This window comes from Rhipicephalus microplus, chromosome 10 (genome assembly GCF_043290135.1).
Source record: "Rhipicephalus microplus isolate Deutch F79 chromosome 10, USDA_Rmic, whole genome shotgun sequence".
Taxonomy (NCBI): Eukaryota; Metazoa; Arthropoda; class Arachnida; order Ixodida; family Ixodidae; genus Rhipicephalus; species Rhipicephalus microplus.
The window spans coordinates 56,879,037-56,906,864 of NC_134709.1; the positions used below are offsets into that span (position 1 = coordinate 56,879,037).

The 27,828-nt window shown below is 44.9% G+C and overlaps 1 protein-coding gene across 1 annotated transcript; it reads right to left on the minus strand.

Annotated features, from left to right (window-relative positions):
- Positions 1-732: 732 nt before the first annotated feature.
- Positions 733-27,503, minus strand: LOC119181681 (ionotropic receptor 25a). Its single transcript, XM_037432923.2, has 9 exons — positions 27,402-27,503; positions 21,999-22,196; positions 18,478-18,677; positions 14,557-14,696; positions 12,562-12,811; positions 11,334-11,533; positions 8,521-8,653; positions 4,310-4,437; positions 733-3,335 (listed from the first exon to the last, which is right to left on the minus strand). The coding sequence occupies exons 1-9, from the start codon at positions 27,447-27,449 to the stop codon at positions 3,178-3,180; spliced, it is 1,455 nt and encodes a 484-aa protein (XP_037288820.2). The 5' UTR covers positions 27,450-27,503; the 3' UTR covers positions 733-3,177.
- Positions 27,504-27,828: the final 325 nt, after the last annotated feature.

The following is a 27,828-nucleotide window of genomic DNA, read 5'->3' on the forward strand; positions in this document are numbered from 1 at the left end:
CGGCCAACAAATTGCTGACTGCTACGTAGAGCCTCCGTCAATGACCAACAAGTTGATATAGTTACATGCAAACGCATATTCACACATATTTACAGGTGGGAGCAACTGAGCAACTGCAGATTCCAGACTGTAGCGTGTCTAAGTATAGCGCTTCATTTTTCTCGACCCTCGTCTCCCTGACACAGCAGGTTCCTTCTCGAGCTGCTCAACCACCACAGCCCAGTAACGATGTATTTGTTGCAAGAGAGTCCATTTGGACCTCGTATACTTGGAGTCACAGCGTCTTGCAAGAAACGTCATGCATGACGTCATGCCCCAACCGTACAATGTGAATGCAAGGCCAGGTTTTGCCTGGGCTTGCATAGCCATCGTTGATCTGCCCAGGTCACGGAGGAGCCTTACGCTACACCGCTTCGCAGGTGCTCGCTATTTTGCACCGTCACGACCACCAGAACCAGGATCGACCGTGACGTCCCTCTCTAGCAATGACGTCACGCGTGACGTACCTGTGCAGGTCATTTTAACCAATGTTGTTGAGGCGCAACTCGCCTCCTTGTTCCGTTCGCTCGCTATTTCCGTTTAAGGTAAGCTCATATACGGCATGCGAAGTAATGCATAGTTAAGGTAGTTAATCCAGAATACTCTATACTTACCTATAAAGTGCGCTTGATGCGGGTTTCTCGGCCCTTGATTTTCACTTTAAATTGTGTGTAGCAAATAACGCGCAGGGTATAACCACAGAAGGTGTGTTTTATTTCAGAATTCATCAGTCACACGTATCCGGTAAAACTGCAAGTGCATTTAACTAGGAGCACCACAACAAACGAACCAAGTCATAGAAATAAATTTGGAAGGAGTCTTTGCTCAATGAGGTTACTTGCATCAGCAGAGCTGAGAGATGGCGACACACGACGAGGCACATTCACACATTCACAATCACAGACAGTTCTTTCATTTTTGCTTCATCTTATATGTCTTACAATAAGAGAAACAACATGTTGCTTCTCGAATTGCACGCTCAAGCTTAACTCGAAGTGGGGATGTTTAATGAACAGTCGCGTTGGTTTATGAAGTCGTGCAGTCGTGCTGATTAGAAACCTCGCACAAACGTGTGTATGTGCGAATCATCACACGCCGTTAATGCAAAGTTACCTTTGTAATTCTCCATCAGCAGTTCAAGCTGTTTCCAACCAGAAGTATACCAGCTTCGATAAGCTAACCTGTAAGCATTGTCTCTTTGTTGTCACATAAACATCTCTTTAAAATCTTACGATTGGTTCCGGCTCACCCAAAGTAACAAAGTATATATATGGTAGAGTCACATCATAAAGTGGTTGAACAGAGAGCACTTTTGGTTGAATAGATTGCCTATAATGTAAACTGCGTAGCAGAAGCTGGTTATAGCATTTCAGATGTGACGTGCGCAATAGGTGCGATATAGACTTTCTGGATTTCATTTCGAATTTCTCACCGATCTTTTACTGGGCAGACTTGCGACTGATACGGCGCATTGGGCGTTTTGCGGCTTCGGAAACTCGAAAAGTACCAAAAGTCAGGTAACCCAGTGATGACGTCACGTGATGATGAATTAAACGAGGAACCATTATAATTCGTCAATGACATCATTTGATGACTTCTTCAGACCACATAAAAGGTGGGCCTTTCTCGAAGGCATACAGAACGCAAAAGTGGGCAAGCTGCACACATCTTCAGATGGGGTTGAGCGGGTGCGACAGTGTAAATGACCGAGAACGTAATTTAATGAGTGTCATTAATTTTAGTAGATCTCAAGGTGTAATGTAATTATTTTCTGGAGAGTACATGTGCTATCGCCTGCGCTTTTTGTTTAGTTTGGCCAAGGAACTGTCCATTATCGGTAACAACTTAGTGGAACACTATACCACTCGTTTAGGTGCAGCAGTCATCGTCACTAAAACCTTGTTGTGGTTCAGTTTATCAGCGACTGCTTTTAGAATAACGTCCACTGGTGCCAAGTACGTCAACTTGACTTTAGAGGGTAGCTTGCATGCCGGTGGACAATACGGCTGCGTTCGTCGGAACAACCTCTGCGCCGTATGTTGATCTCTAACACTTTACGCTGACAGCTAGCAAAATCACTCCGTGCCTTGCGACCAATATTGGTATTGTTGCTGAAACACATCTTGGTGGAAACGCGAGATAGAAGTATACCATTCGAAGCAGTGCCACTCTCTTCCAGCAGAAATCCTTCTAAGAAGGCTGATTCAACGCGATTCGGTGATATTCTTTGCTTCAAGCGGTGCGCAAGTGCTCAAACCTAGGCCGCTTCTTAGCAGACATTTATTCTCACACTATAAGTTTCTCGCGCGTGGCTATTTTTGGCAAGCAGAGCAATATGTCGCTCCGAAAGGTTGGAGTCCGTTAATACTTTGATGAAATTATCGACGCGTTCAGAACGCCGTTCATTTGCGCATGTTGATTGCTGAAAGTACAGTTTCATGCTAGCAAAGCGACTGTTGCGGATATTCATAGCATTCGCATGTCGAGGCTGCCTTGTCGCTCAACGACAGTGACGGGCGGTGCTCTCATGCCCTCTCATGGTCAGTTGCGCTTCTAGCGGCAGATGCTGGCCCCATGTATGAAAGTGGGGCGGAAGTTTCTGGCCCAAAACAAGCATTGAAGGACTCTATAGTAGGGTTTAGCGAGTGAACAATGCCATAATCACAGGCATGTGCAAAGAGAGGGGGGCCGCAAAAGTGGTCCTAGTCTGACGTCTCGTTACTGATCACAGAGCAAGGTGTTATGGCTAGGCAGGTTCTTGGCGGTAACGGCGACCAGATACCGTTCATGTTGCATTAAAAGATCTGTTCGCTTCTCGTCTTTACTACCGTAAAACTAAGAACCCAAGGCAGGCTATTCTGAGAAGTAGATCTAATACACGTCTAACCCGTTGACAAACAATGTTGCTTCGTTTTTTTCCCTTCTTTCGTCATCCGTTCCATTGTGGAGCATGTTGTCTTATGAACTTTTGGTAGAGGGGATGGGGGTGTTGGGATAGATTTGACCCCTTTTCCTGACCCCCATCTACCTAACAGGGAACCCTTCGCACTCCTATTCAGGCTGGGGAAAGGTGCTGTCGTGCAGTCTGGCTTAGCGATTTTACGCTCTGTCGAGACAGATGCCCGGTTATAGGTTATACTAGTACTTCATGGGACGCTTGGTAGGGTCCTTGCCAGAGTGCTCCTTGACGGTGACCACTTTGGTGCCAGCTTTGCGGTTCCCGAACCACCAGAACTCTATGCCCAGGGTGATGACAGCACCAACGACCCCGATGCCGATGACGATGAAAACGCCCCCTGTACAAAGATTGTATATGCATGGCTAGTTAAAGGTAACCCCGCTAGATGTACATAAGTTAAAAAAACGATGAAGTACTGTTACACGCGTCACTTAGACGCTTCGTGAATACCTGTGCAACAACCAAATCATCTTCTTGCATTTTCTTCACATTCTACATAGGGAGATTGAAATTATATCAGCCGGCTAACAGCCCACTTGTCAACAATAAATGCGTTTCTAAATTGCTAATGTCGAAAATGCAAGTTATAAAGTTCATACGCTCAGATAAACCTCGAAACACAATCAATGTTGGCCTAATATTGTAAAGGTGAGGAGTTTTCTCTTCGTTCCAGCTTACTATTCTAACTCTGAGCCACGTCGGTGCCCAAAACTCCTGCGCACAAAACCCTCATGCAAGTGTTATGTCGGAAAAAAACCGCGTTAACACACGCAGTGAAACGTGGTAGAAGAGTAAATTAACAAGCCGGCGTCACCGAAAGCGCATTGTGTAACCAGGAGTATAATGCAATGTGAATCGCATTACGAAAGGATCTTTCAATGCTTCCAACGTAATACAGAGGGCTCAGCCGTGATTATTCATGTACATCACTACCGAATCATTTAATGCTTTCATGGGTACCTTGCAAACGTATAATTGTATTATTTGCCCTAGGAGAGTTTGCAACGCGTTCTCGAAATGATGCTCTTCCAGCTGTCACTGCGACTGTGCTGCGCTTTCCGCGCAGGTTTGGCTTTGTGTGTGTGTGTGTGTGTGCAGGAGTTTCCAGCATTGGCATGGGAATGCAGGGCGGGCAGAGAGAAGACCCAGGGTTGGACCCCGTTCCATCATGGATATTTTTTTCTCATTTCGTTTTTTTTTCTTATTTTGTGCTATAGCGGACACCAGCGGCGGCGGACAACTACGGTAGCCTTGCTGTGGTCTCGTAACAGCTTTCGCTGTAAAAAGTACGCCTTAAAGTACCATACCTACCAATGTTACGAATACCGATGGCGTCGCTTTGACGGTCCTTGTCATCACAGTTTTGTCTGGCAGGGTTCTTGTTCCACCAGATGTCCTTAAGGTCCTCCAAACGACCTTCCCTGAGAAGCTTGATGATGCTGTGGGTGCGAACGTGCAGTCTGTTAAACAACAACAACAACAACAACAACAACAACAACAACAACAACAACAACAACAACAACAACAACAACAACAACAACAACAACAACAACAACAACAACAACAACAACAGTAACAACAATGTGAAGTGACATCAGGATTAATGGGAGAACTTCCGCACAACGATGTGCGGAAGTTCTACAACAAAGAGCGCAGCGCAGTCGCCGAACATGCTGACACGTTGGATCACCAGATGAATTTCGAAGCGACGGCCATCCTTGAAAGCGAGCCGAACTGGAGGAAAAGGTTGATACTCGGGTCGTGGCACATACAGAGGACAGCCCATAACATCAACCGCTCTCTCGCAACCCTTCCCCCAGTGTATACACACGGTCCGCGCTCGACGGAAAAACGAGAGAGAGAGGGGGGTCATTATCCACCCCGCGAGTGCTTTGAAGACGCCGCTGCTACGTAGCCTCCGCAATCACCCCTGAGGAAGGAACCAAGGCGGTTTCGAAACGTTGGGTTTCTTCAAAACTTCTGGTTGGAGACTAAATCATCTCCCAGCTTCATACCCAACCATACAGACCTCTGTCGAATGTTTACATTCATGACATGCATCTCACGATTATCATGTTTGCACCAGTCACACACCTTCGTCACTCATTCACATACTGTAATACCAAATTTGGTATATGTGACGCTAGCGAAACACCGCGAGCGCATCATGAGCGTGTCATGTAGTCATGTTACATGACACGCATGTCATGATTTTCAGGTTATCGGTCATGCAATCATGCCATACCATACCAATTTTGCAACATACCGTGCATGTGAACGAAACTACCGCAAGAGCTGCAGGACCGTGAAATGTAAATCATGACATTCATGACATACATATCATGATTTTCATGTTCATCATCATCATCATCATCATCATCATCATCATCATCATCATCAGCCTGACTACGTCCACTGCAGGACAAAGGCCTCTCCCATGTTCCGCCATTTTCATGTTATGACTAGTCAAATAGGTTCTTCATACAGTCATGTTATGCCATACCAAGTTTGGTAACGATACCATCATCGAAATGGCCAAGAGAGCTAAAAGTCATAGGCGGCTAGATAGATAGATAGATAGATAGATAGATAGATAGATAGATAGATAGATAGATAGATAGATAGATAGATAGATAAGCTCGAAGTCGCCGAAGTTCGCTAACAAATGCTTCGAATTAAAAAAAAGAATGAATTGCCTTTTCCGTGTTTCTAGAAGCGCTGTTGTGCAGCGCGGTTTAGATTATAGTTAACGTACATACCTAACCCTTTTCCCTCTCCCCTTGACGTTCACTACACCAGATATAGTACAATGAACTGAACGCCAGATTTGAGCCTTTTTTTTTTTCATCTGCCATCTTGATGTGTCGTCCTTTCCTCATTGAATTAAGCAGTGATTTTTTTTCTGCACTGAGATGTTGTAAGAAGCGATGCTATATTAAACTTCCAAAGTGGTATGAGCCCCGCACAATTTTCTCTTACGCTGCAATGTTCTCTCTACTATTCATATTATTATTCAGTACTTCAGTTTTTATTATTACTTTTAGTGGCTTTAGTATTCATGGTGCTTCCGGACGTTTGGCACCCGAGTCTCCTCTCTTCCCTGCACATAGTGGTTTGGTTTAGGCGCGGATGCACGCTTCCATTCGAACGCGTCTCGCGTGCAGTGTAGTGGTTCCCCTCGAGAATAGCGAACGCCCGTGGAGGGGAGAAGAATGGAAGAAAATGACAGCATATGCACGAGTTGAATGATGGAGAGTGGGGCGAAGCATCCGTCCATCCATCCGTTCTTGCTTCCGTCCGTCTATGCGCCCGTCTGTGTGACCATCCGTGCGTCCATCCGCCCGTCCGTGCATGCGTCTGTTCGTGCGTCTGTCCCTGCGTTCGTCCATGCATCCGCCCCAGCGTCCATCCGTCCGTGCAGCCACCCGTGCGTCCGTCCATTCATTGGTCTGTGTTTCCGTTCGTCCATCTAGTCAACACTCCAAGTACCGCCATCTCGCATCTTTTCATCATATAGTCCGCATACAGAAGCACCGCCATCTAACAGACATTCCAAGGACTAAACGAGAAGTGGCACACGCACACTTTCTTACGGCTTGCGCTTCGGGTCTACTTCCCACGTTTAACCACCTCGAGTTCATGGTATATACTATAGTTCACTGTATTTATGGCACTGCGGCCCAACGCTCGCTATACCTTTCTAAAACCAAGGAGGGCACGCTCAGCGAGTATAACGTAGCAACCCTTTCTAGTCAGATAGTGCTCAATGTACACTATGGTCGACTGTTACAGGGAACACTCGAATGCACACCATCAATATTCCTGGCCCTCTAAGAGCAAATGAATTAAGAAACAATCTTCATGCAAGTCAATAGTCTGTCAAGAGGAGTCGTAGCTTTTAACCACCAGTAGCCTCATGCATATCTGAGCCGCTATGATTCCGTAAGATAGCGAAATCTAAACATGCTACACACGCAGGTGTTCCCTTTAACAGTGGACTCATCTGTACATGACAATGGCTGCTAATGGAGAATGAGAGACAGCAGAATTCGGCTTTTAGTTAACGTGCACTCTGCGAATTTTTTATTGTTCAACAACGCACAGGAGAAATCTCCCACCGGCACCACCTTGCAGGTCAGAGCATAAGACATGTTAAGTACTACGACGAGGGACGAACGGGTGCCGCTTTAAGAAGCTTCGCCCCTAAAAAAACATTTCTCACTACACCCTTGTCCCTGACGTACGCGTTTAGTTCACGTGAACTGTAGCGGTGAAATTCGAGAAATATATAATGTGGACAAACGCACGGCGTTTATGACGGCGTTTGCTCTGCGATGTCTATACAGACGGTGCTGTGTTCTTATTAAACGCGACGCGCTGGCAGTTTAAGTTAATCAGCTCGCAAGAAATTAAAGACGAACTGCAAAAAGTGACGGTTCCAGGTTTTGGAGCGTTCGAAGACGGGTGCATCGCTGGGTTCTTTTCCGACACAATGCGGCGCAGCTAATGTTGGAACAGGCTTGTTTCCGAGGGATGCGGTTATAACCATTACACTGGCTAATTACGGGCAACCTAACGAGAGTCTCTGAAAGTTAATTTACTTTGATTAGGTATGAGACTCTTAAGTTTATTAATATTTTCACATGGCCGTATACGGCTCACTTTTTTTTTGGGGGGGGGGGCTTCAATTACCCTGTACGTAAGTTCCCGCATGCGCGGCGTGCATGTATAATGTTCATGCGTGCGTAGCACGCGCAGTGTGCATGTACATATCTGCTGTGAATATCAAGTGCTGCAAACCGTAGCAAGTCAGTGTTCGGAAGCACACGACGTTATTTATTAGAAACCTAATAACATAGATGCGCGAAAGAAGGAACAAACACTCCCACTATTATAGTAAATATACGATTTGCCTTATGTCAATATACACTAAGGCATATGTAGCTCTGTTATGTAATCACGTGAACTGCACGCGTATTCAGCTTTTAACGGTGCAAGGGAACTCAATGGGTTACGTATGCAATCGGCCACATGAGTCACAGCGTGGTTACCTCGAAAATTACGAAGACTTTGCCTGTACAGCAGCGCAGCAACGCAGAGCACAAGTGCTTTTGCACCTTTCGGAGAGACTCGCTACGCATGATCAGTTGACTTCTTCAACGATGGGGCTCCCTGGACAGGTTCTCAAACCTGAAGTAAATCTGATGTGTTTCACCAAAGAGGCAGAGGCTCGATGTTCGCACACAGAGCGCCTCATTGCCGCTGTTTCGCCAGTGAAATCGTTTACGCCGACGAAAACGAGGTGTTCCACGGCCAGCACATGCACTTTCGCCTTCGATGCGGCAGCGTTCCAACGTCAGAATGAAGAAACATCAGCACAGCGCCAAACGAAAGCGCTGCTTTGACCCTTTTAGGCATAACGTTGCATATTTGTTTTTTATCAGTGCTGCTAGCACAAGGAGCGTTTTATGGATTTGCGAACAGTATACAGGTCCGGCAAGGTACGGCAAGGTGATACGTACGCGCTGGATAGCATGTCCTTCAAGGGGGAGTTGCGCTGTACGCCCAGTGCCAGGGGCATCTTGCTGAATTCTCTGCCAATGGAGACGAGGTCACAGTCGGTCATGGTGGCGTACTGCACTCGCATCGCGTCCGCTGTAATGTGAATGCAGTAATGTTATTAGGCACAATACTCATTACGGTTTCCCTGACTCGCATAAGTGAAAACCTAGCAAGAGTCGCGAAGACAGCACTTGCTCAACCCGTGCCGTTTCAGAAACATAGTGCAGAATATATAATTAGGACTGAAGCTTTAAATATCACCCGAGCAAACAACAACAATTATAAATCCAGCGTGTGACGTCATGTGGACACACACACACACACACACACACACACGCACACACAGACACACACATACACACACACACACACACACACACACGCACGCACGCACGCACGCGCACACACACAGCGAAATGGCACCCAACGTACGGAACACAAAGGACGCCCATTGTCGTCGTTTCTGTTAATTCTGTGCTTGTAGGGTTTTTGGGCGGTAGTGTGCCCAAATAATCTACCAACAAGCTCAACTCGCCACATTCATCTGGTGTTCTGTAACTTGCACTACTGACATAGCACAGTGCGCGAGCAGGGACTCAAAGACTGGTCTTTTACACACACACACACACGCACGCACACGCACGCACGCACACACACACGCACAGACACACACACACACACGCACGCACACGCGCACACGTGCACACACGCACACCCGCACACACACACTCGCACACGCGCACACATACACGCACACGCACACGCGCATACACACACATACACGCACACGCACACGTGCATACACACACACACGCGCGCGCGCGCACTCACACGCACACACACAGGCACACACACAGGCACACACACACACACACACACACACACACACACACACACACACACACACACACACACACACACACACACACACACACACACACACACACACACACACACACACACACACACGAGTTCACAGCATATCCACAGAGTGAATGGTAATGAGTGGGGCGAAGCGTCTGTCAGTAAGTCTGTCTGTCGGTTGGTCCACTCCTATCACACTAGAGCACGCATCGGACGGACCCTTAGGTCATTGGGAATGAAAACTGTGAGCTTTGGACGTAAGAGCTGCGTTTGAGACAAGTAATTGGCAACCCTTTGTGGTACGGCGAGATGTGAGAACATCACAAATTTATTGATAAACCCGTTCTGTACGCAGATAGTCGGAGGCCGTGTGTGATTGTGGCCCTGTCAACAGCCCTGCATCTCCAGTTGGACAATGAGCGAAGCCGTACTATAGAGAAAACTGGGTTTCATTTTGAAACCCATGAACCTGAGGACTGTGCACTTTTCCCTACAGAAAAACGAGGAAGTCTATTTCCAGCACGCAGCTAAGCCTGATACTTTAAGCCGTTCGGGCGTGGAACTACAGAGCCATTTCGCTCGTCAAGCGGGGGTGGCGTTCCATAGAGACAGACCACCAAAGACAGCTATTTTTGCTCGTTGATGTCTTCCCAATTATGAAACGGCTCCACGAAATAAGACGATGTCAGTTAGAGAAGCGCGCGGTTATCGATCTTTACCAACTCGTGCAAACTGTTAGCCCTTGTTATGGTTGCCTTTATAGTGCATTGTGCTGATACGTGCTTAAACATGTTCACCTATTTAAACTGACCTCCCTGTCCTTCCTCCTTCCATCTTCCTTCTCCTCCTCCTCACCAATTTAAACCCGCATAGGGGATATGTCTCTCATGGTTGATGTGTGTTTACAAGGCTGGCGTGCTTTGATCGAATGCTGGACGTTTGTGTTCCTGCGTTCCTCAATGAAACTTAAAGAAAAGCAGGCGTTCAGATCGAAGATCGAAGCCTGAGGAGATGAAAAAAAAATCTTGTAAACGTAGTGTCATTCGAACTAACGTTTAGACGAGTGGTGTAGCCCTCAAGCATTCAACTACCTACTATAGCACGTGAAATGTATTGCGTGTGTGTGTAAAGAAAAAAAAAGGAAAAGGACAAGCCTGTTCTTTTGTTTGGGTTGGCGGATAGGGCATACGAAACACACAGATGTACACGAAAAGGTAAGCAGCTAGAATCTTGAAGAAGAGGAAACATTTGTTAGTAGCGTTCGCTTCAACGGCAAGCCGTGTTTTTACATCTCCAAAGTGAATTGTTTTTTGATACTGACGTTTCTTGTCATATTTTCAGTCCTGATGGTTTAGTGTTAAGGGTGATCGACTGCTGACCAGAAGGTCTCGCATTCGATGCTGACCGCAGCGGTGCACATTTAGATCAGGACTAGATCGTAGAGGCCAGTGCACTGTGGATGTGAGTGCACCTTAAAGCTGTATTCACACGACGGACCAAATCGCGATGCGAGCTTGCGAATTGCGTACTACGTCAACATACGTCAGCCGTTCCCGCTTCGGTACGTGCGGACTGATTCGTGAAACGGCAGAATCCCAAACCACGGTTGGGATTCTCGGGGAGCAATGTCGAAGTCCTCGCTTGTAGCGAGAATTATTCTCTGTCGTGCGAATTCTGGCTGCAGTGGGACCCGAATTACGTCACACGTCACTTGCCCTGATCTTTTCGCAATCATGTCCGTCGTGTGAATTACACCTTAAAAAACACCAGATTATAGAAACTTCCGGAGCTCTCCACTATATGGAGTCTTTCATAATCATGTCGTGGTTTTGGGACGTTAAAAATCTCAGATAATATTAGAGTATAGTCCCGCCTATCGCCGATTCACGGCTGATGGTGGATGACTCACCGAGGAAGGCGAAACCTTCTTGCGATCCCTTCGACCCTTTGACCTTTTCCAGACCTTCCTCAAAGCTCGAGAGCAGGCCAGTTTCTGTCATGGCCCACCACATCTTGGTGTACTTGTCACTCACGGGGTAATCCCACACCGCCAGCTTGGCTCTGTCTTCGTCACTCAAGCTATCATCCAAAGACATGTTCTTCCAGATGCTGAAAACAGACGCACAAAAAAGCCATAAATTCAATTATAGGTGGTCTTTTGCATTATATGTGGAGCTTCATGTGTTGCTAAGAAAGTGATACGTTTTGCTCTTTTTGTGTTTTGAAACCTGCCTTTTACGCCATATTTGTCGGTGTTCACTCCAAGGAATGCTCGCCAATTATTATTTACCATTTCACGTTCTTCTGACCCTGTTTCGCCTGTCTTGGCGAGTCTTTGGGAGAAACCATTTCTTGTACTATAATTAAGTAACGTGACGACAACAAGCAATGCGAAGTAAATAGCGATGTTCACGATGTCACTCAAGAAACCAAACTCCATTCCGGCGACAGCTACGGCGACGAAATTCTAGCCCCGATGATGTGAGAGCGGCTACTCTGCCTTGAAACTGGCGGGACGGAAGTGGCATCTCATGTAATGCACAACGTTTTCATTTACAACGCCAAAAATAAACTATTCCTGCAAGTCGTGCATCGATTCCTTTGTTTGCTGACGTGCGTGGGCGTTTAGGTTAAATGCTTTTTGTTTACCAGTTCACGCATTGCGTCACTCGCATATACCATGCTGTGGATATGTGCTTTGTCCAGTCGGTCATGCGACTTTGGGGCTAAAAGCGACCGTTTCTAAATTTACGGAATCGAGTGATTGACTTGGAGAACTCCCGCGCGATGACCGCTCGCGTCGCTTCTCGTGTTGCTTAACAACGTCGCGTAAAATTTCGCGCCGCAGCATTCGGCGCTAAAACGTAGAGTTGGACGTTGTAGTAAACAGAGAGATTTAGAATAACTTTCCTCATTTTTATTCCCATGATATATATTAAGTTGTTCATGCGTTGTTACATATTGGGGAAGAAGTCATCGGGTGGGCTTCGCCATGGGCACAGCGGTTTGTCCTTTCCTCAACATGCGTCATACGCTAACCTCTTGCGGGCTCCCGCTAGGTGACGCCCGCAACGCTACGCCGGCTACGCTCACCAGCTTCGCGTATGGAATTTCGAAACTCCGATAACTTCGCTTACTCGTAAAACTTGTTCTCGATGCCGGCCATGCGCTCGAAGTACGTCATCGTAGCCGTGCCGTTCTGGGGTGCGTACTTGATCCTGTACTGCTTGGAGAGGTCGTCCAGCGACTCGATGGGCGTCTCCAGTCGGGACACAGTCAGGAAGGCGGCCAGATTGGCCGTGTACGAGGCGATGATGATGAAGCCGAAGAGCCACCAGGTGGCCGCCACCAACCGTCCAGAAAGGTTGCGCGGCGCCTCTCCACCACCTGCGTGTTTGCAACGCAGCAACAATGTCGATTAAGCTAGTTCGTGACCCATAATCACATGCTTGCAGCGCAAAGTAAAACAGGCGAAAGACAGAGAAGAGTGACAAAAGAGATAAAGTCAATCAGGGAACGAGCACAGAACGTGGTGTAGGCGCACACATTTTCAAAGGGGTCCTGCAGCACTTCTACAGCATGATCGGGAAACGCTGCTGATCGATATAGTCCCTCGAGGCGTGGGAGTCATTCTTGTCGTCAACTGCCGTCTTCAAGCAGAAGTGATTAACTGGACCGAAACCATTGTGGCAAGCTTTTGGCCACCAACCTTCGAACCACCGGCAAGATGAATTGAGAACGACCTTCCTATGCCGTTAATAAAGTTGCTTCTCTCTCTTTCTCTAGAAGAGGCTGAGAACACGCTTGTCGAGCATCTAAGGGCAGAAAGCGGCCTGGAATTCATGAGTAATTCTCAGTGAGCTCGAAGCTGTTTTCGGTTCTCTCGACAAATGACACCAAAACCCAAATGACCATGCTATAAACGCTCTCCAAAACCATTGGCTGAATCGAGCATTGGGAGCATGGCTTTCGAGATGGCGGGCGCATGCCGCACGCGGGTCACACCAGAAGCCATGATTGGGAGCTGCATATATTTACAGTGGCCGCCGTAGAACGCCGCCACCTGTCCGCGCGCGTTGCTTGTGGTCACATGGAAAGTAAGCCATGTGTCCGGAGAAAAATGAAAATATTGAAAGTCCTCAAGGTAACGACGCGCTGATGAACAGGCCATCTTCTTGCCCCGTCATTATAAACACCAATCGTTGGTATATAATCTGTCATCTAGCTTAAATAAATTTGAATCAATCCTCATTCTTAGTAAAAAGACTTGCGTTTATACTTCATTCGTTTCTAATGTCACATACTGTGACATTCTGTGCAACTGCACTGCGTGTAAATCATGCCATTTTAACGTACTTATTATGATTGCATCAATTTCTTGCTACGTTATGTGTTATATGGCCTGTGTTTGATTTTTAATTTGCAAGTTCAGTTTCACTTTTCTTCCTCTTTTTTATTCATATGAGATATAAGGAGACGTTGGCGCACAAGTATGGTGCCGGATATACTCCTTAGCCCTCGAGTTCCGAATTGCTAGTATTGCTAAAGTATTACGATGTTAATATTCTGTACTGTTACCATTTCTGCTTATTGTTTATGCTATAGCGGTGTTTCGCAGTATGTAAATTTTTTCCAGCTTTTTATGCACTTATACTCGCACTGCATGAAAAAAGTGAAAATAAAATAAAAATACACTGTTATATTCTTACTTTCTTTTCATGCAGTTATTGTGCTGGAAATATATGTAGTCTGATGAATATCTACTTAAGATATTCTATTTCAATGGTTTTACTGGTTGTTTTGCCGGTAACTGCACCGAATTGCTTCTTGTTACGGCCCTGTTTAGTATAGTTTAGTCGTTGGGTCCCGTCAAGCTACATCTGTAGCTTTTAATTCAACAGAAACATCCCGCATGTTTAAACTAAAAAAATTGAATTGAATATCCCGGGAACTCCGCGGTATCCCGGTAAACACACAGGACAAGGAGCACTTGTCCTGTGCGTTTAGTTTTGGTGGCTGTGTTTTTTATGCGCTGTTCCTCTCAAGTGTGCCCGACTAACTTGGCCAGCCAGCTACTTTATTGAGGCGTCTGAGGCCTTCGCGCGCGTTAATAGGAAGTATGTGAACTCAACCCTGTGGTGTCAGCGACGTCATGCAGAACCAGAGGCACTCCTTGAGGCTGAAGTCCCGCTTGTCCTCGTCATCCGCATACTTCTCCTTGTTGTTGCGGTAGCTGTACGGACTCAGGCGATCGAAGACGTACATGAGGAAACTGCGATAAATGAGACGTTCGCGTCAGAAAGGACCCTCCGTTTAAGAAACAAAACTTGTGTCCATGCGCTTCTAGTTGGCAATTAATTCGCCCTCGCGCTGTCAATTGCTTAGCTTCCTGGTTAGCTCAATCGGAAGAGCGACCGCCCCGGATAGGTGTTGGTCCTGGGATTGAACCACGGACCAGGATGAGTTTTTCGGCAACTAAGAGGCTTTTCTTTCCGAGAAATCCAGAAGGACTTTCTTGCGGCTTGGCGCTACAAACGGGGTGGCTGACGTCTTTCCCTTTCTTAACCTTTCCACCACCTTGCCGGTTTCCGCAGAACTCATTTGCAATACTCCGTTAATTTCGACACGAGACATGCATTTTGCGATCAGGATATTGCATAATTTAGCTTGAAAGTAAATGTCCGCCATTTGTAGTATACAAAAAAGTGTTCAAATGAGAACTACGAACCGCAGTGACGGGCATCGCGTGATAACTCTGACATTTTACATTAAATGATGTACTGCTGAAAGTAGTGCAAAGTGTAGCATCAATGCACTTCATTGTGAATCCGGCTATTGGTTGTGTAATGGCAAATAGGCATGCAGAGCATTGCCACTGTATTTGATGAACCTGTCAAACGTAAGCTGATGAGTTATTTTCTTGTCATTTGACTCTTCCAACTTTCTCTCTTATAGTTGTTTCTAGATATGAATGATAACCGAGCATTTGTTATAATCATCATGAGCGTGACTGTGCGAACTGCACTACAAGGCAACGGTATCTTCAGTGTTTATTCAACCAATGTCGAAAGACTCCTCACTAAAAAATACTGAATAAAAGGTTCGCGAATCAGGCTCTCAACTATATGGCACTAAAATGATTGACTAGACAAGCAGTCCGCTTTTTAGTTGAACAATCAAGGGCAATTGAATTCGCCATGTGTTTTTAAAGGTAGACCAGCACTTGGCTACTTTACAGTGAAGGACAGTTATTTCCTTAATAATTGACATCTAATTGACAGCAATAACGCATGATATGCGTAATCCCCCCCCCCCCCCAAAAAAAACTCTTCCAACTCTGCTTAACGGGCCACTGCTTGTCAACAACAACGACAAAAAAAAAAACAGATGGCTAAAAAATATGTTCCCCATCGATAAAATATTACGGCACTTTATGCGTGTCAATTAAGATCTCAAAGAATATTCGTGATGCACTCATAACTTCTTCAATGTTTCATCAATTTTTCTAATAAGCAAGTAAGGCTGTCCATCAATGGCTCTTGATCGTAATCGCACATGCTGAACAGAGAGACCTTGCCCCAGTAAATTTTCGGTAGCTTAACGAAAGCACAGAGTTTCATAAAGTTGAACTAGCGGGAGAAAGTGCCTCAGACAGGATGGCCGTTTCGATAGGAACACCTATGAACACGATAGGAACACCTAAGGTGTGATGAGTGAGTGTATATTTTTTATTCGTTTTTGAGTGTACGTTTTTTTCATCAAGTGTATTGATTATTTTTTCTTGCATTTTCATAGGTTGTTCACTGTGTACTTATCTGTATTCCAATGATTTGTTGCCTACTCTTTTCTCTATTTTTGCTGTCTTTACCAATTACTTGTTATAATATATATCTCAACCTTAGTATGTATTTAATTTGAATTTTTTTACCTTTTTTTTCGTTTTTGACGTTTATTGTTTGTAATTTTGCTCATGTAACCCCCCCCCCCCCCCCCTATGTAATACTCTCTCACGAGGGCCTTTAGGGGTATTATGAATAAATAAATACATAAAAATAAAAGGCGCCTTGTAATCATTGGCCTTAGATTTAGTGATTTAGGTGTTTTCGGGGTGGCTTTATGTCTTGTAATGGTACGTGTATGTAACCCGATTATCACCGTCTCGAAAGCAGAACTATAAAGCAGATAATTATAGCCCTTTTCCTTTTTTGAAGGAAGGTTAAACGGGTTTCAACCAGTCTGAGCCCTTTCTTTACAAGTCGGACCCTTTCTTTTGCTGATTTAACCCATCCGCACTTTCTGTTTCCAAATGCGAGCTTCCATATTTACTTTGAGTTTCAGCTACGTTTCTTTAACGTTTAATATTTAACAATTGCCGGTATGCTGCTGTTTACATGCATTACACATGACTATGCATTTTCTTTGCAGATCAATAGATCAATCAACCAATCCATAATTACATTACCTAATTATTACAATAGATATGAAACCTTGGCACCACGTCATACCCTGTAATACTTACGTTGCGAATCCTGCTACAAACTCGGTAAATCATTAAGTCACCTCATTGCGAATCAAACCTCTCGAAAGACATAACTAGCCGCAACTTGAAAGACATGCATTATGCTACATTCACGTTCTCAATCAATCGCATAGTTCCTGTCAAGCTTAAGGTTTCTGCACATCACTTGTTTCAGAATTACTTGCCGCTATCGGCACAAATTTCACCAAGCGATGACGCTTCGCGATGACGTCGCCACGTGACGCGATGTGACGTCACAAGCAGCTTTGATGTGCGATGACGATGGGGCCGTCATTGGTCATATACGTTACGTGAATGCGAACGACCAGCGCATTCTTCCCCTGCGCCAACTTTTCAGGCGCGATACGAAAGAAGTCGTATTGGCGGTAGAACGAGCACAGGGAGAGAGAGAATGAGATAGAGAGAAAGGGAAGAAAGAAAAGAAATATTGAAAGATCGAGAACGAGAAGGAAAAAGACATACGCTGACAGAAAGAACTATGAAGAACAGAGTCAAAAAAAAAGAAAAAAAAAGAATAGATCGAGAGAAAAAGAAAGAGATGGAAGAAAGAACAAAGAAAGAAGGAAGGCCACCCCAGCTCGGCTGTTTGCTCCAGTCTTGCACCAGTATTGCAACCTTTTTTTTTTTTTTACAGCAAAGCTGTTTATGTGAGCCATAAAATGTCCTTTTGAACGAAACTATCATTATCACGAACTGATTTAAGTGCCACATAATACGGGAAATCCCAGAACTCACTGATATAATGCGGCCATGTAATAAGTACTAATAACCCTGATGAGTGAGAGGTTGAGCACGCAGAAAGAGAGAAAAACAAACAAACGAACGAACAGAGAGCCGGACAGAAAAAATATATAAACAAAGAGAGAAAACATTTTTGCCCCTAAAAATTCTTCCCGAAGCGGCATTCGAACCCACACGCCCTCGATCCGAGGGCGACCGTCCTGACCACTCGGCTATGCGCGGGCACGCTAGCAGAGCGATGCATAGCTTTATTTATCACGGTGAAACAATGGGTGGGAAACGGAAGTGAACGTGAGACGGAAGAACGTGGTGAGGAGGAGGAAACGGGGCAAGAGAAAGGGTAATGCTTAGCACAGATTGATTAAGAGAGAGAGAGAAATGGAGTGAGAAGATGGACAGAGAGAACATCAACGAAAGAGTGAAAGAAATTGAAAAACAAAGATGTAAGAAAATTCAAACCACATCCACCGACAGAGGTGACGCGCGCAACCTACGCTCTACACTTCAAAGCCACTCTCATGGGGCGTCGCGAGAAAGTGCTAACTCCATCATCAAATCAAGGGGCGCGGGAGCAAGCCGCGCCCCTTGATGCTAGACGGGTCAGCTGAGGGATGGTACGAGTTCCAACGTGCCCACGCTTCACCGTGTCATGCATTTTTGAGTGACCTATTGTAAACATTCAAGCTGTCTTCCTTTTTTCAAACGGCCGAACTCAGTTGATGTGATTCGTTGTGGCAGCCTGTCGCGAAATTCGAGAGCGCGGAAAAATTACCTGGTGAAAAAGTAGGCCGCCAGGATGCACCCCCAGACGCTCTCTTCGAGCACGGTGAGGAACTTGAAAAGCGACGACTTCACAGCGGGTCTCTTCATGAGGATCGAGATGCCGACCATGTCGTAGTAGGGCACGGTAAAGTCCACCACCAACTCGCGCTCGGCCGTCACCGAAAGTGGCCCCAGGGCAATGTCAGCATTCTGCAGCGCAAATGGGAGACAAGACTTTTTTTTTTTCATAGTTAAATGGAAACTCTCGCGCGAACGAGGTTACGAGCGATGGAAAAGTTTCTCTTAAAAAGTAACTGAGCTCACCTAATAACAATATCTGGGATTCAACATCCCAAAACCATGTTACGATTACGAGAGACGCCCGAGTGGAGGGTTTAGGAAATTTCAACCACCAGGGCTTCTTCAACGTGCACCTAAATCTGAAAACACAGGCCTCAAACATTTTGGCATTTATCGAGAATGCAGCTGCCACAGCCGGGATTCGATCCCGTGACCTTCGGATTAGCAGTCGAGTGTCATAACCACTTGATTACCCCGACGGGGAAATAGAGTTCTTTTAAAAAGTAATTAGGTTACATCTCTAATCATTACGCAGAAATCCACTACTGACGAATTTCGCGATTCGTGAATAGAGTGCATTAGATGCGTGCGTTGTCGGTATTCACAAAGTTGCATTTTATTCTTTATAATGATTTATATGTGAGGTTTAACGTCCCGAAACCACCGTATGATTATGAGAGACGTCGTAGTGGAGGCCTCCGGAAATTTCGATCACCTGGGGTTCTTTAACGTGCACCCAAATCTGAGCACACGGGCCTACAACATTTCCGCCTCCATCGGAAATGCAGCTGCCGCAGCCCGGATATCTTTATAATGAGATGCGTGCATTGGATGAATGCTGTGCGAAAGTACTTTATTCCTTCGGTGATACAACTGTTCGATATTTTTTGGCTATCCAAAATAAAAGCCCACTCACTCAATGTAGGCTACAATAATAAACGAAAATAAATAAACCGCGAAAAGTAATAAACTTAAAATACAATTGGCAGTTGGCCAAAGCAGATACGCTAGATTATTATCGCTTTTGAAATTTGTCGAAATAACGTAGTTATTTTATTAAGCTCGTACATGACATTCTTTATCGTTTTAGTATTATTTTTGCCGAGTTTTAATTAAGTGTTTGCATAAGCATTGCATTTGTATTGGGAATACTTTAAACAGTGTACTTGTTCGTATAACCATTACACTTAATGTACTTACACATATTTGTAAGTTTAAAAAGCAATGCATTCTATATTGCTTTGTTTTGTTGCCTACAATTCTACCATATTATACTGCAGTGCCACCTTGTTAAAATAACTTTGGTGATAAAAACAAATGAAAAAAGTTCCACCATTCATGCCCTCCCTGATAATGACATTACTTACGGTATATATGCAATGCAACACCAGATATATCTGTTCAACTTCGCACACTTGAGGTTCGGAAGTCATATTAATTTACTTGCTACCTTTATTGACTTTTTTTGCTGAATATTCAATGTTCAGTGCAAATTGGTCATGCGATATAATTATGCGAAAAGTAAATGGGGCAACGATTACCAGTTTTCTGAAAATCACTCACTTCAATCATTTCATTAGGATTCTAAATTTCTGGCGCACAAAAACAATTATTTACTGCATAAATAACATAATTAATTAAACTTTATTAATGCTTACTATGATGGCTGGCAGGGATTTAACATGACAAACTGACTTATGCTTTGGCCACAGTAGAAGGTTCCGGATTATTTCGACCATCAGAGGTTATCCTAATGCAAACTGAGATTGCGCAGTACACACGCCTCCAACAGTTTGCCTCCCTTGAAACGTGACGAGGGCAGCCGGGATTCAATCCCGCGACCTCCACGTCAGCGGGTGAGCACCACAATGACTAGACGACAGTGGCGGATCTGTGAAGCTGCAAATAGATTTCACCGTCTGGTGTAACAATAATAGTCGTGGCACACTTGTCAACGAAAAAACACTGAGTAGTTCAGGCGCTAACCTTCTAAGTGCCATTTTTTTTATCGGTGCTTGCCAACGTCTAATTAACAGAATTTGACCTGTTGATTTTTTGATGAGCGCCTTTAAAGCATGCCAGTTTGGCGTAATAATAAACATGAACACGCATTTTGATAACCCTATACGTCTCTTCATGGCTCGTGAAACGTAGATGACTGCATATTATGGTGCCATTAGCTGGAGTGTATTGCTGCCTTTTACAACGTTACAACCGACCAGAGGAAGATATTATATTTATTCCACGGAAAATTCAGGAATTAACTGCTGACCCGCGACCTGTTGGTCATCAATTAAGCACCATGACTACTAGACTCTCTCAGAAGGTCGTTCATTGCACGCCGAATCCGTAGCGGATAATCTCACGAAGCGCCAGTCATGTCGAAGCCATTGCAATTTTGAAGTGAATTTCGCTATATATAGTGCTACTAACGAATAAAGTGTCATTTGTCAAAATTTAAGTATGAAACATGTTTGGCAACATAGGCGTCCTTTTAAGTGCTTCATACGTACTGCACTGCTTGATTGATTGATTAACTGATATGTGGGGTTTAATGTCCCCAAACCACCATATGATTATGAGAGACGCCGTAGTGGAGGGCTCCGGAAATTTCGACCACCTGGCGTTCTTTAACGTGCATCCAAATCTGCGCACACAGGCCTGCAACATTTCCACCTCCATCGGAAATGCAGCCGCCGCAGCCGGGATTCGATCCCGCGACCTGTGGGTCAGCAACCGAGTACCTTAGCCACTAGACCACCGCGGCGGGGCCACGTACTGCACTGAACAAGTTTTTGTATTGAGACTGCGCACTCATCGGTCGAATGAGTTCTAGAGAATACATTAATTTATGAGTGGCATTAACGCCAACTCAACTTCATTTGCCAGTGTGGGACCACGCAAACAGCACTATAGGTATTAAAATATCAGGGAGTAAGCCGTTTTCTGTTCTATTTCTCGGTAATTTTCTGTGCCCAGGTATAGTACGAACATAGGGGACATGCCTTGTCCAGCCGAATCGTTCTAGATGGCTTGACGCTCGCACTGTTGAACGATAATCTGCAGCTGAAAACCTCGTTTATACCTGCGACTAAGAGCGATCGCGCAATCATTCGCAACTGACGACCAAATAGCGGCCCTGCACGAACGATGTTCACAAGTGCGAGTGACCTACGCGTGTCACCACACATATCACGTCTGATCGCATCGCCACTGCCCTGTATAATAGGCTGACAACCTGTTCCTGAACGCGTCATTGGTTCAGGGTTTTGAGGCTGCTGTCGTGTGACTCAAAACTGGAAGCAGTGATCGACAGGGCAGAACCGTCGTTTTGCGACCAAAGCAACCAAAGCGACCATTTGCGTCCTGTCACTTTGCGACTAACTTGGTCGCGCGAGCAGTGTTGATCGTTGGTGCGAACGAGCCTTAGCGCTCGTCGCTTTGGCTTACCTTGTCGATTAGCTCCCGGATCATCCCGTTCCATTCCTTTGTGTAGTTGTTGAGGGAACCAAATGTATTGTCCGGTGCTTCGTAGATTGAGTACTCAAAATTGAGAATCTTCTTGATCTCGTCGAGCATGTCGATGCAGTATCCCTCGAATTGGATCTCCCCGTCACTGGTGTTCTTCAGGATGACGAACGGTGGTTGCTGGGAACGAAGCAGGGTTGACAAGCTGAGTGGGGTGGAGTTTCTCTATCATCTCTCTTTTATGTATGTATGTATGTATGTATGTATGTATGTATGTATGTATGTATGTATGTATGTATGTATGTATGTATGTATGTATGTATGTATGTATGTATGTATGTATGTATGTATGTATGTATGTATGTATGTATGTATGTATGTATGTATGTATGTATGTATTTATGTATTTATGTATGTATGTATGTATGTATGTATGTATGTATGTATGTATGTATGTATGTATGTATGTATGTATGTATGTATGTATGTATGTATCAGCTTCGTAGACGAAGAAAGTGCTTAACAGCGCAAACGACAGGAGGGGATGGAAGATACGAGAAGAGAGCGCTGAACAGAGCGCTCGTCTCTTCTATCCCCTCCCTGCCGTTTGCGCTGTTGAACACTTTCTTCCTCTACCATGCAGCACCAACCAGCCCAATCAAGCACCTTGTTAATGTATCAGCTTCTCTATTCAATCTGTAAACTGAGTGTCTGCCTGGACATTGAGCGTCCGGCTCATAATAGACATGCGGCAATGTTGGACAATATTAGCTCTGCTATAATAAAGTGAGCCAGAGAACCTAAACATGGATCTTCCAGGCTTACCTGCCACCTTGTATGCTCTTGTTACTACATATAGGCTCACCTGGCTATCTTTAGGCTTAAATGGCCATCTCTACATGCTAAGCTTGGCTAGTAGTCTAAAGAAAGAAGCCTATAGCTGATATGTTTCTTCAGGCTTGGTAGCACTAGTACTTAGCTACCTGCAATTTTGAAATGAACTCGAGCCTCCTTATAAAGATTCCAGTTTTAATATTATATTGTTTATAACAATGAAAAGGTGCTGTAGCGAAATAATCTGTGTACAACAATGTTCACACGCCGCATTATCAATGAATGAATTCTGGCTGTTGGGTGCCCGTGCCTAAAGGCATTAAAATGCGAAATCTTTGAAGGAAAAAAAAGGAAAAGGATAAATTCAGGCTACTGAAGCCCCTCCCATCATTTCATCATCCCCCAGGGACTCTTCGAATTCATAATATATTATAGACGCCTATCTTGTACCCAGGCGCTTAGGCTGCTGGCGCTTACTTTCGCACCAATTGCAATACGCCTGAACTGCCATAGCGTGTATCCGTGGCAACAAGTTAACATGGCCAGTGGACTATCTGGAACTTTAAAGCACGAGAAAGCGCATATTCGCAACGCTACCGCCTACAAGATGTCATCTGGGCACCACTGCGCCATTTTGGATCCAAAGCCAACCAGCGCAAGAGTAAGACTTCACTCAGCACTGTCTGTGAAGATCACAACACTGCAATCGTGCTGGTGCGGTGTTCTCGGATTGCACTCGTTTTAATACGGAAGGAAAAACGCCGAGTTTCGTCACAAGTGGATCATCGCGACCAACAGGAAAAAAACTAAGAGCCCAGGAAAAGTGTACGAGTAAATATACTTATTCCGTTTATTAAAGTGCGACGCCAAGTGTTCCTCTTTACAGGAGCGATTTGCATGCAGTATACCTGTGGTATGCGGCCCCAAATCATTGCCGTACTCTTTCGCAGGCAGCATACCACTAGTAGGATATATCACGACTCACGCGTGGATGCACGCACCATGCCCGTTTAGTACGATTGTAACGGCACACTATACTGCGATGCAAAGAGACATGCATGGCGCGGAAATCACGCCTACGTAGTAGAACGGCGCCGTGCCTTGACTGTCGCTAAGCGAATCTGTGCTTTCAGCTGTCGTCACCATAGCTTTATGAAATATTGCTCAGGTTGGGACTTTCGCACCACGTGTGTGTGCCAAGTGCGCGGCACATTACTGGCAAGTAATAAACACACCCGGTGCATAAACGCAAGCCGGAGCGAGATTCTAGCGCTACTTTGACGCCGGAATACCGCCTACCCCACAGTTCTGTGAGTATAGAATTGCCTGTTGGTAGAATCACCCTGTGGGTAGAATTGCATACCCACAACCCAGGCACACCGCAGTTCTGGGTTAAAAGCAACGCTTTCCGCTGTTCACGTTGCTTTCAGTCACGATAGTACCTACCAGATGAAGTGGCTTCCTTAGTCTGCGATGCACGTGCTGTAGACATTTAGGACTGTCGAGGAAAGTCTTCTCTAAGTCTAACAAGAAGTCAGCACGAAAATCCGTGAGAGGAAGAGCGCGAAACATGCTTACAGCCAGACTCGGGTTGTGAAGTTTTTTTTTATTGATATGATATATAAGGAGATGTTGGCGCACCATTATGGCGCCGGCTACTCCTTAGCCGTTGATTGAAACTTGAACACGTATCTTGAAGCAAAACGTACAGAGCAGTGCATGGAAAATAGAAAACTCAGGCACAGATATGCAAAGACACACTTATACGTACATATCACAATGGTAAGTATATGTTTGAAAGTCATTGTAAAAAGTCTCTGGAAACAACAAAACACAAAAAACAAACACAAAACACAACAACAGAACAACAAAGCACACGCCTGGTCCTTATAAAGATGCATTCGTTCGTATGTACATAATAGTCGACACGTCATTCATTTCACAAAACACACGTGATGGGTGTCACATGATACTGTATATAATAAGTACATGTGTTACAAATGAAAGCTTGTTCTTTGTTAATACTTGTCAGCAATCCCGCTGTCTTGTAAAAAACGTGTTAATGCTTTCAAAGCGTGGGACTGTAAAACACCAGTTGGCCACGGGCCCAGAAGTTTTTTCATGCTAAATGGTCTGTGGTCCAATGCGAACAGTTCGCTTTTAAGACGGCGTCTTGGCGTGTCATGATGTGGACAGTCTATGAGAAGGTGACATACGTCTTCATCTATAAATCCACAATCGCATTCGGGAGTTTCAGCTCTGCCGATTCTGTGCAAAAAATGTTTTGTGTATGCGGTGCCTAGCCTCAATCGGTGAATTAGAGTTTCCATCCTTCTATCTAATGCCAGCGTAATTTTGAATTCAATAAATGGATCGATGTGATATAAATCGCAGCTCTTTGTACTTTGGTCAAACCAAGCAGTTTTGCTCATTCTGAAAGTTGTATTCTTTATAATACTACGCAATTCATTTTTCGAAATCGCTAAAGAAACAGTAACGGCTTTACAATGTGCTTGTCGTGCTGCTTCATCGGCAGCTGTGTTTCCAGGAATGTTGCAGTCGCCAGGTATCCACTGGAATTTGATCTCATGTCGCGCCTTCTTTGCTTTAGTGAGCTCCTTCAGCGTTTCGTATGTCATACTATCATTTATTACTGTCCTGTTTTTACTGGAGAGTGATCTTAATGCGGCCTGTGAGTCACTGAAAAGTACCCATTTTCTAGCGTCTGCTACCGAGTTTATAAACTTTAGAGCATACAGAATAGCGAAAAGCTCAGATGTTGTAGATGACGTCGTGCGGCATAATTTAAATGATTCCTGAATATTGAGCTGTGGTATGATAAATGCCGATGTTGAAGACGTTGTAGTACTTGAGCCATCTGTGTAAATATGTATGTACCCTTGATACCGCATGTGTATCTGATAAAGCGCTAGTTGTTGAGCAGCTTGGATGAACATGTCTCTCTTTCTAATAATGCCGTCCACTGAGAATTCAATGCTTGGTATAACAAGCACCCATGGAGGATAGTTCATTTCAGAGTTCCAAAATTCATGTCTGGGTAATATATGTACATTACTCTGTACTTCGTTATGAGCATTGCTTTTATCTCTTAGTAAAATCTCCAGCGCCAATGGGTGGTCCCTGTGTTGCGTCTGTAAGCGAAAAAAATGGCGGCATGTTTCAATTGTTCTCATGACTGGAAAGGGTGGTTGTCGAGTCTCTGCTATGACAAGGCTGCTGGAAGTCGTTCGTGGAACACCTATGCAGACGCGCAGTCCCCTAGCTAATAGTCTTTGAAGTCGCTCCTCTGAAGTGCGGGAAAGGCCGTGTAATAGTGCTGCAGAATATGCAACTTTTTGTCGTATTAAAGCATTGTGAACAGCGAGCATGGATGATACAGATCCACCCCATGATGTCCCAGCAATTCTGCGGAGTATATTCACTAGCGTATTCACCTCGTTTTCGAGTTTCTTTATGTGAGGTGCCCATGATAGCTGCCTATCAAGTATTACTCCGAAAAATCGATGCTGTGTCACAATCATTAGTGGTTCTTCTTCTAAATTGAGATTGAAGTTCTTTAACTTCTTACGGGTGAAGGGCAATACAGCTGTCTTTGCGTGCGATAGAATCATTCCTCTTTCTTTTAAAAAGTTGTTGATAATATTTATTCCGTCTTGCAATGCAATCTGAATTAACCGTATGTCCGTGCCCGATGCCCAAATGCACACATCATCTGCATATAAGGAGTATTTCAACCTGGAAGGCAGTTTTTTAGCTAAATCAGCCATAATACAGTTGAAAAGAAAAGGGCCGAGTACGCTTCCTTGTAGCACTCCCTGTCTGACGTCGTGTTCTGCACTTTTTCCTTCGCTCGTCTGAATGAATATTTTACGACCTGATAAAAATTTGGATACCCACCGCAAAGATCTGCCGGACAGTCCGTGTTCCAACATACACAGCAGAACATGAGTGTGACTGACTGTGTCAAATGCCCGGTTGTGAAGTTTCGTGCTTGATTTGCGGAGCGTCTGCTGCCGTGACAGCGTAGCATGGCCGCCTGGATCGGGTGGCCATGCTGTGGAGGATGTTACTTCACCAGATGGCGCGACGCGCATTTCAGAAAGGCAGCACGCCCTGAGCTTGCCGAGTTCTGGTGTCTACCCCATTGCGTTTCGGCATGGTGGCAAAGCTAATTTTTGAAGTCTACTACAGTGCGGGCGGCGTTGACTTATGTTGGTACACTTTCGAACATGCAATTTGAGTATAAAGTTTAGGCTTGAAAGTGTTTCAGCATCTGAAACTGCAGGCATTGTCTCTGTGTTTTGTGGGAACCGTGAAAGCGTCGACAATTTCAAGGATCTCCGAAACATCTACAGCCTTGTCATCCTTATCACTGATGTCTGTTGGCATATCTCATCTGTTATACAGTTTTTCTCTAAGCCTGCCATCCCTCTATATTTTTTTTTTCGTGGGACCCGTTCATAGCAATTATCGGATATAAGAATGAAATTTTCACTGCACTTCAACATAAGTGAGTTCGACTGTACTCACGGCGACTGTGGTAACCCGCAAGAGCTTGACCGCAGCGTACATCTTCATATCTCCTCCGGGTGCTTCCTTCAGGTACCCGTCAGGTTGGTCGTATAACCAGTATCCAATCTGGAAATGAGGTTAATGCGATACACATTAAATAGAACACGATCGAGGGATTTCTAAAGCACGCCGATACTTCATTTAGGTGCCTGGTCTAGCGTTGTTCAGGAGAAAGTACTATACGGCTCACGAGCAAAGAAAACATTCGTTGGGCTCCTCATGCGTTCGCTGAAGAATACTGGAAGGTCGAAGCCGTCTTTTTATTTTTTTTATGAGTGGATGTACTGGTACTCCCCCGCTCTCCTCTGAAATATTTATGCACCTGACATTGATATTTCTGCACATTAGGTGCAGAATTATTTGCACAGCCTCCGTGATCACCCCC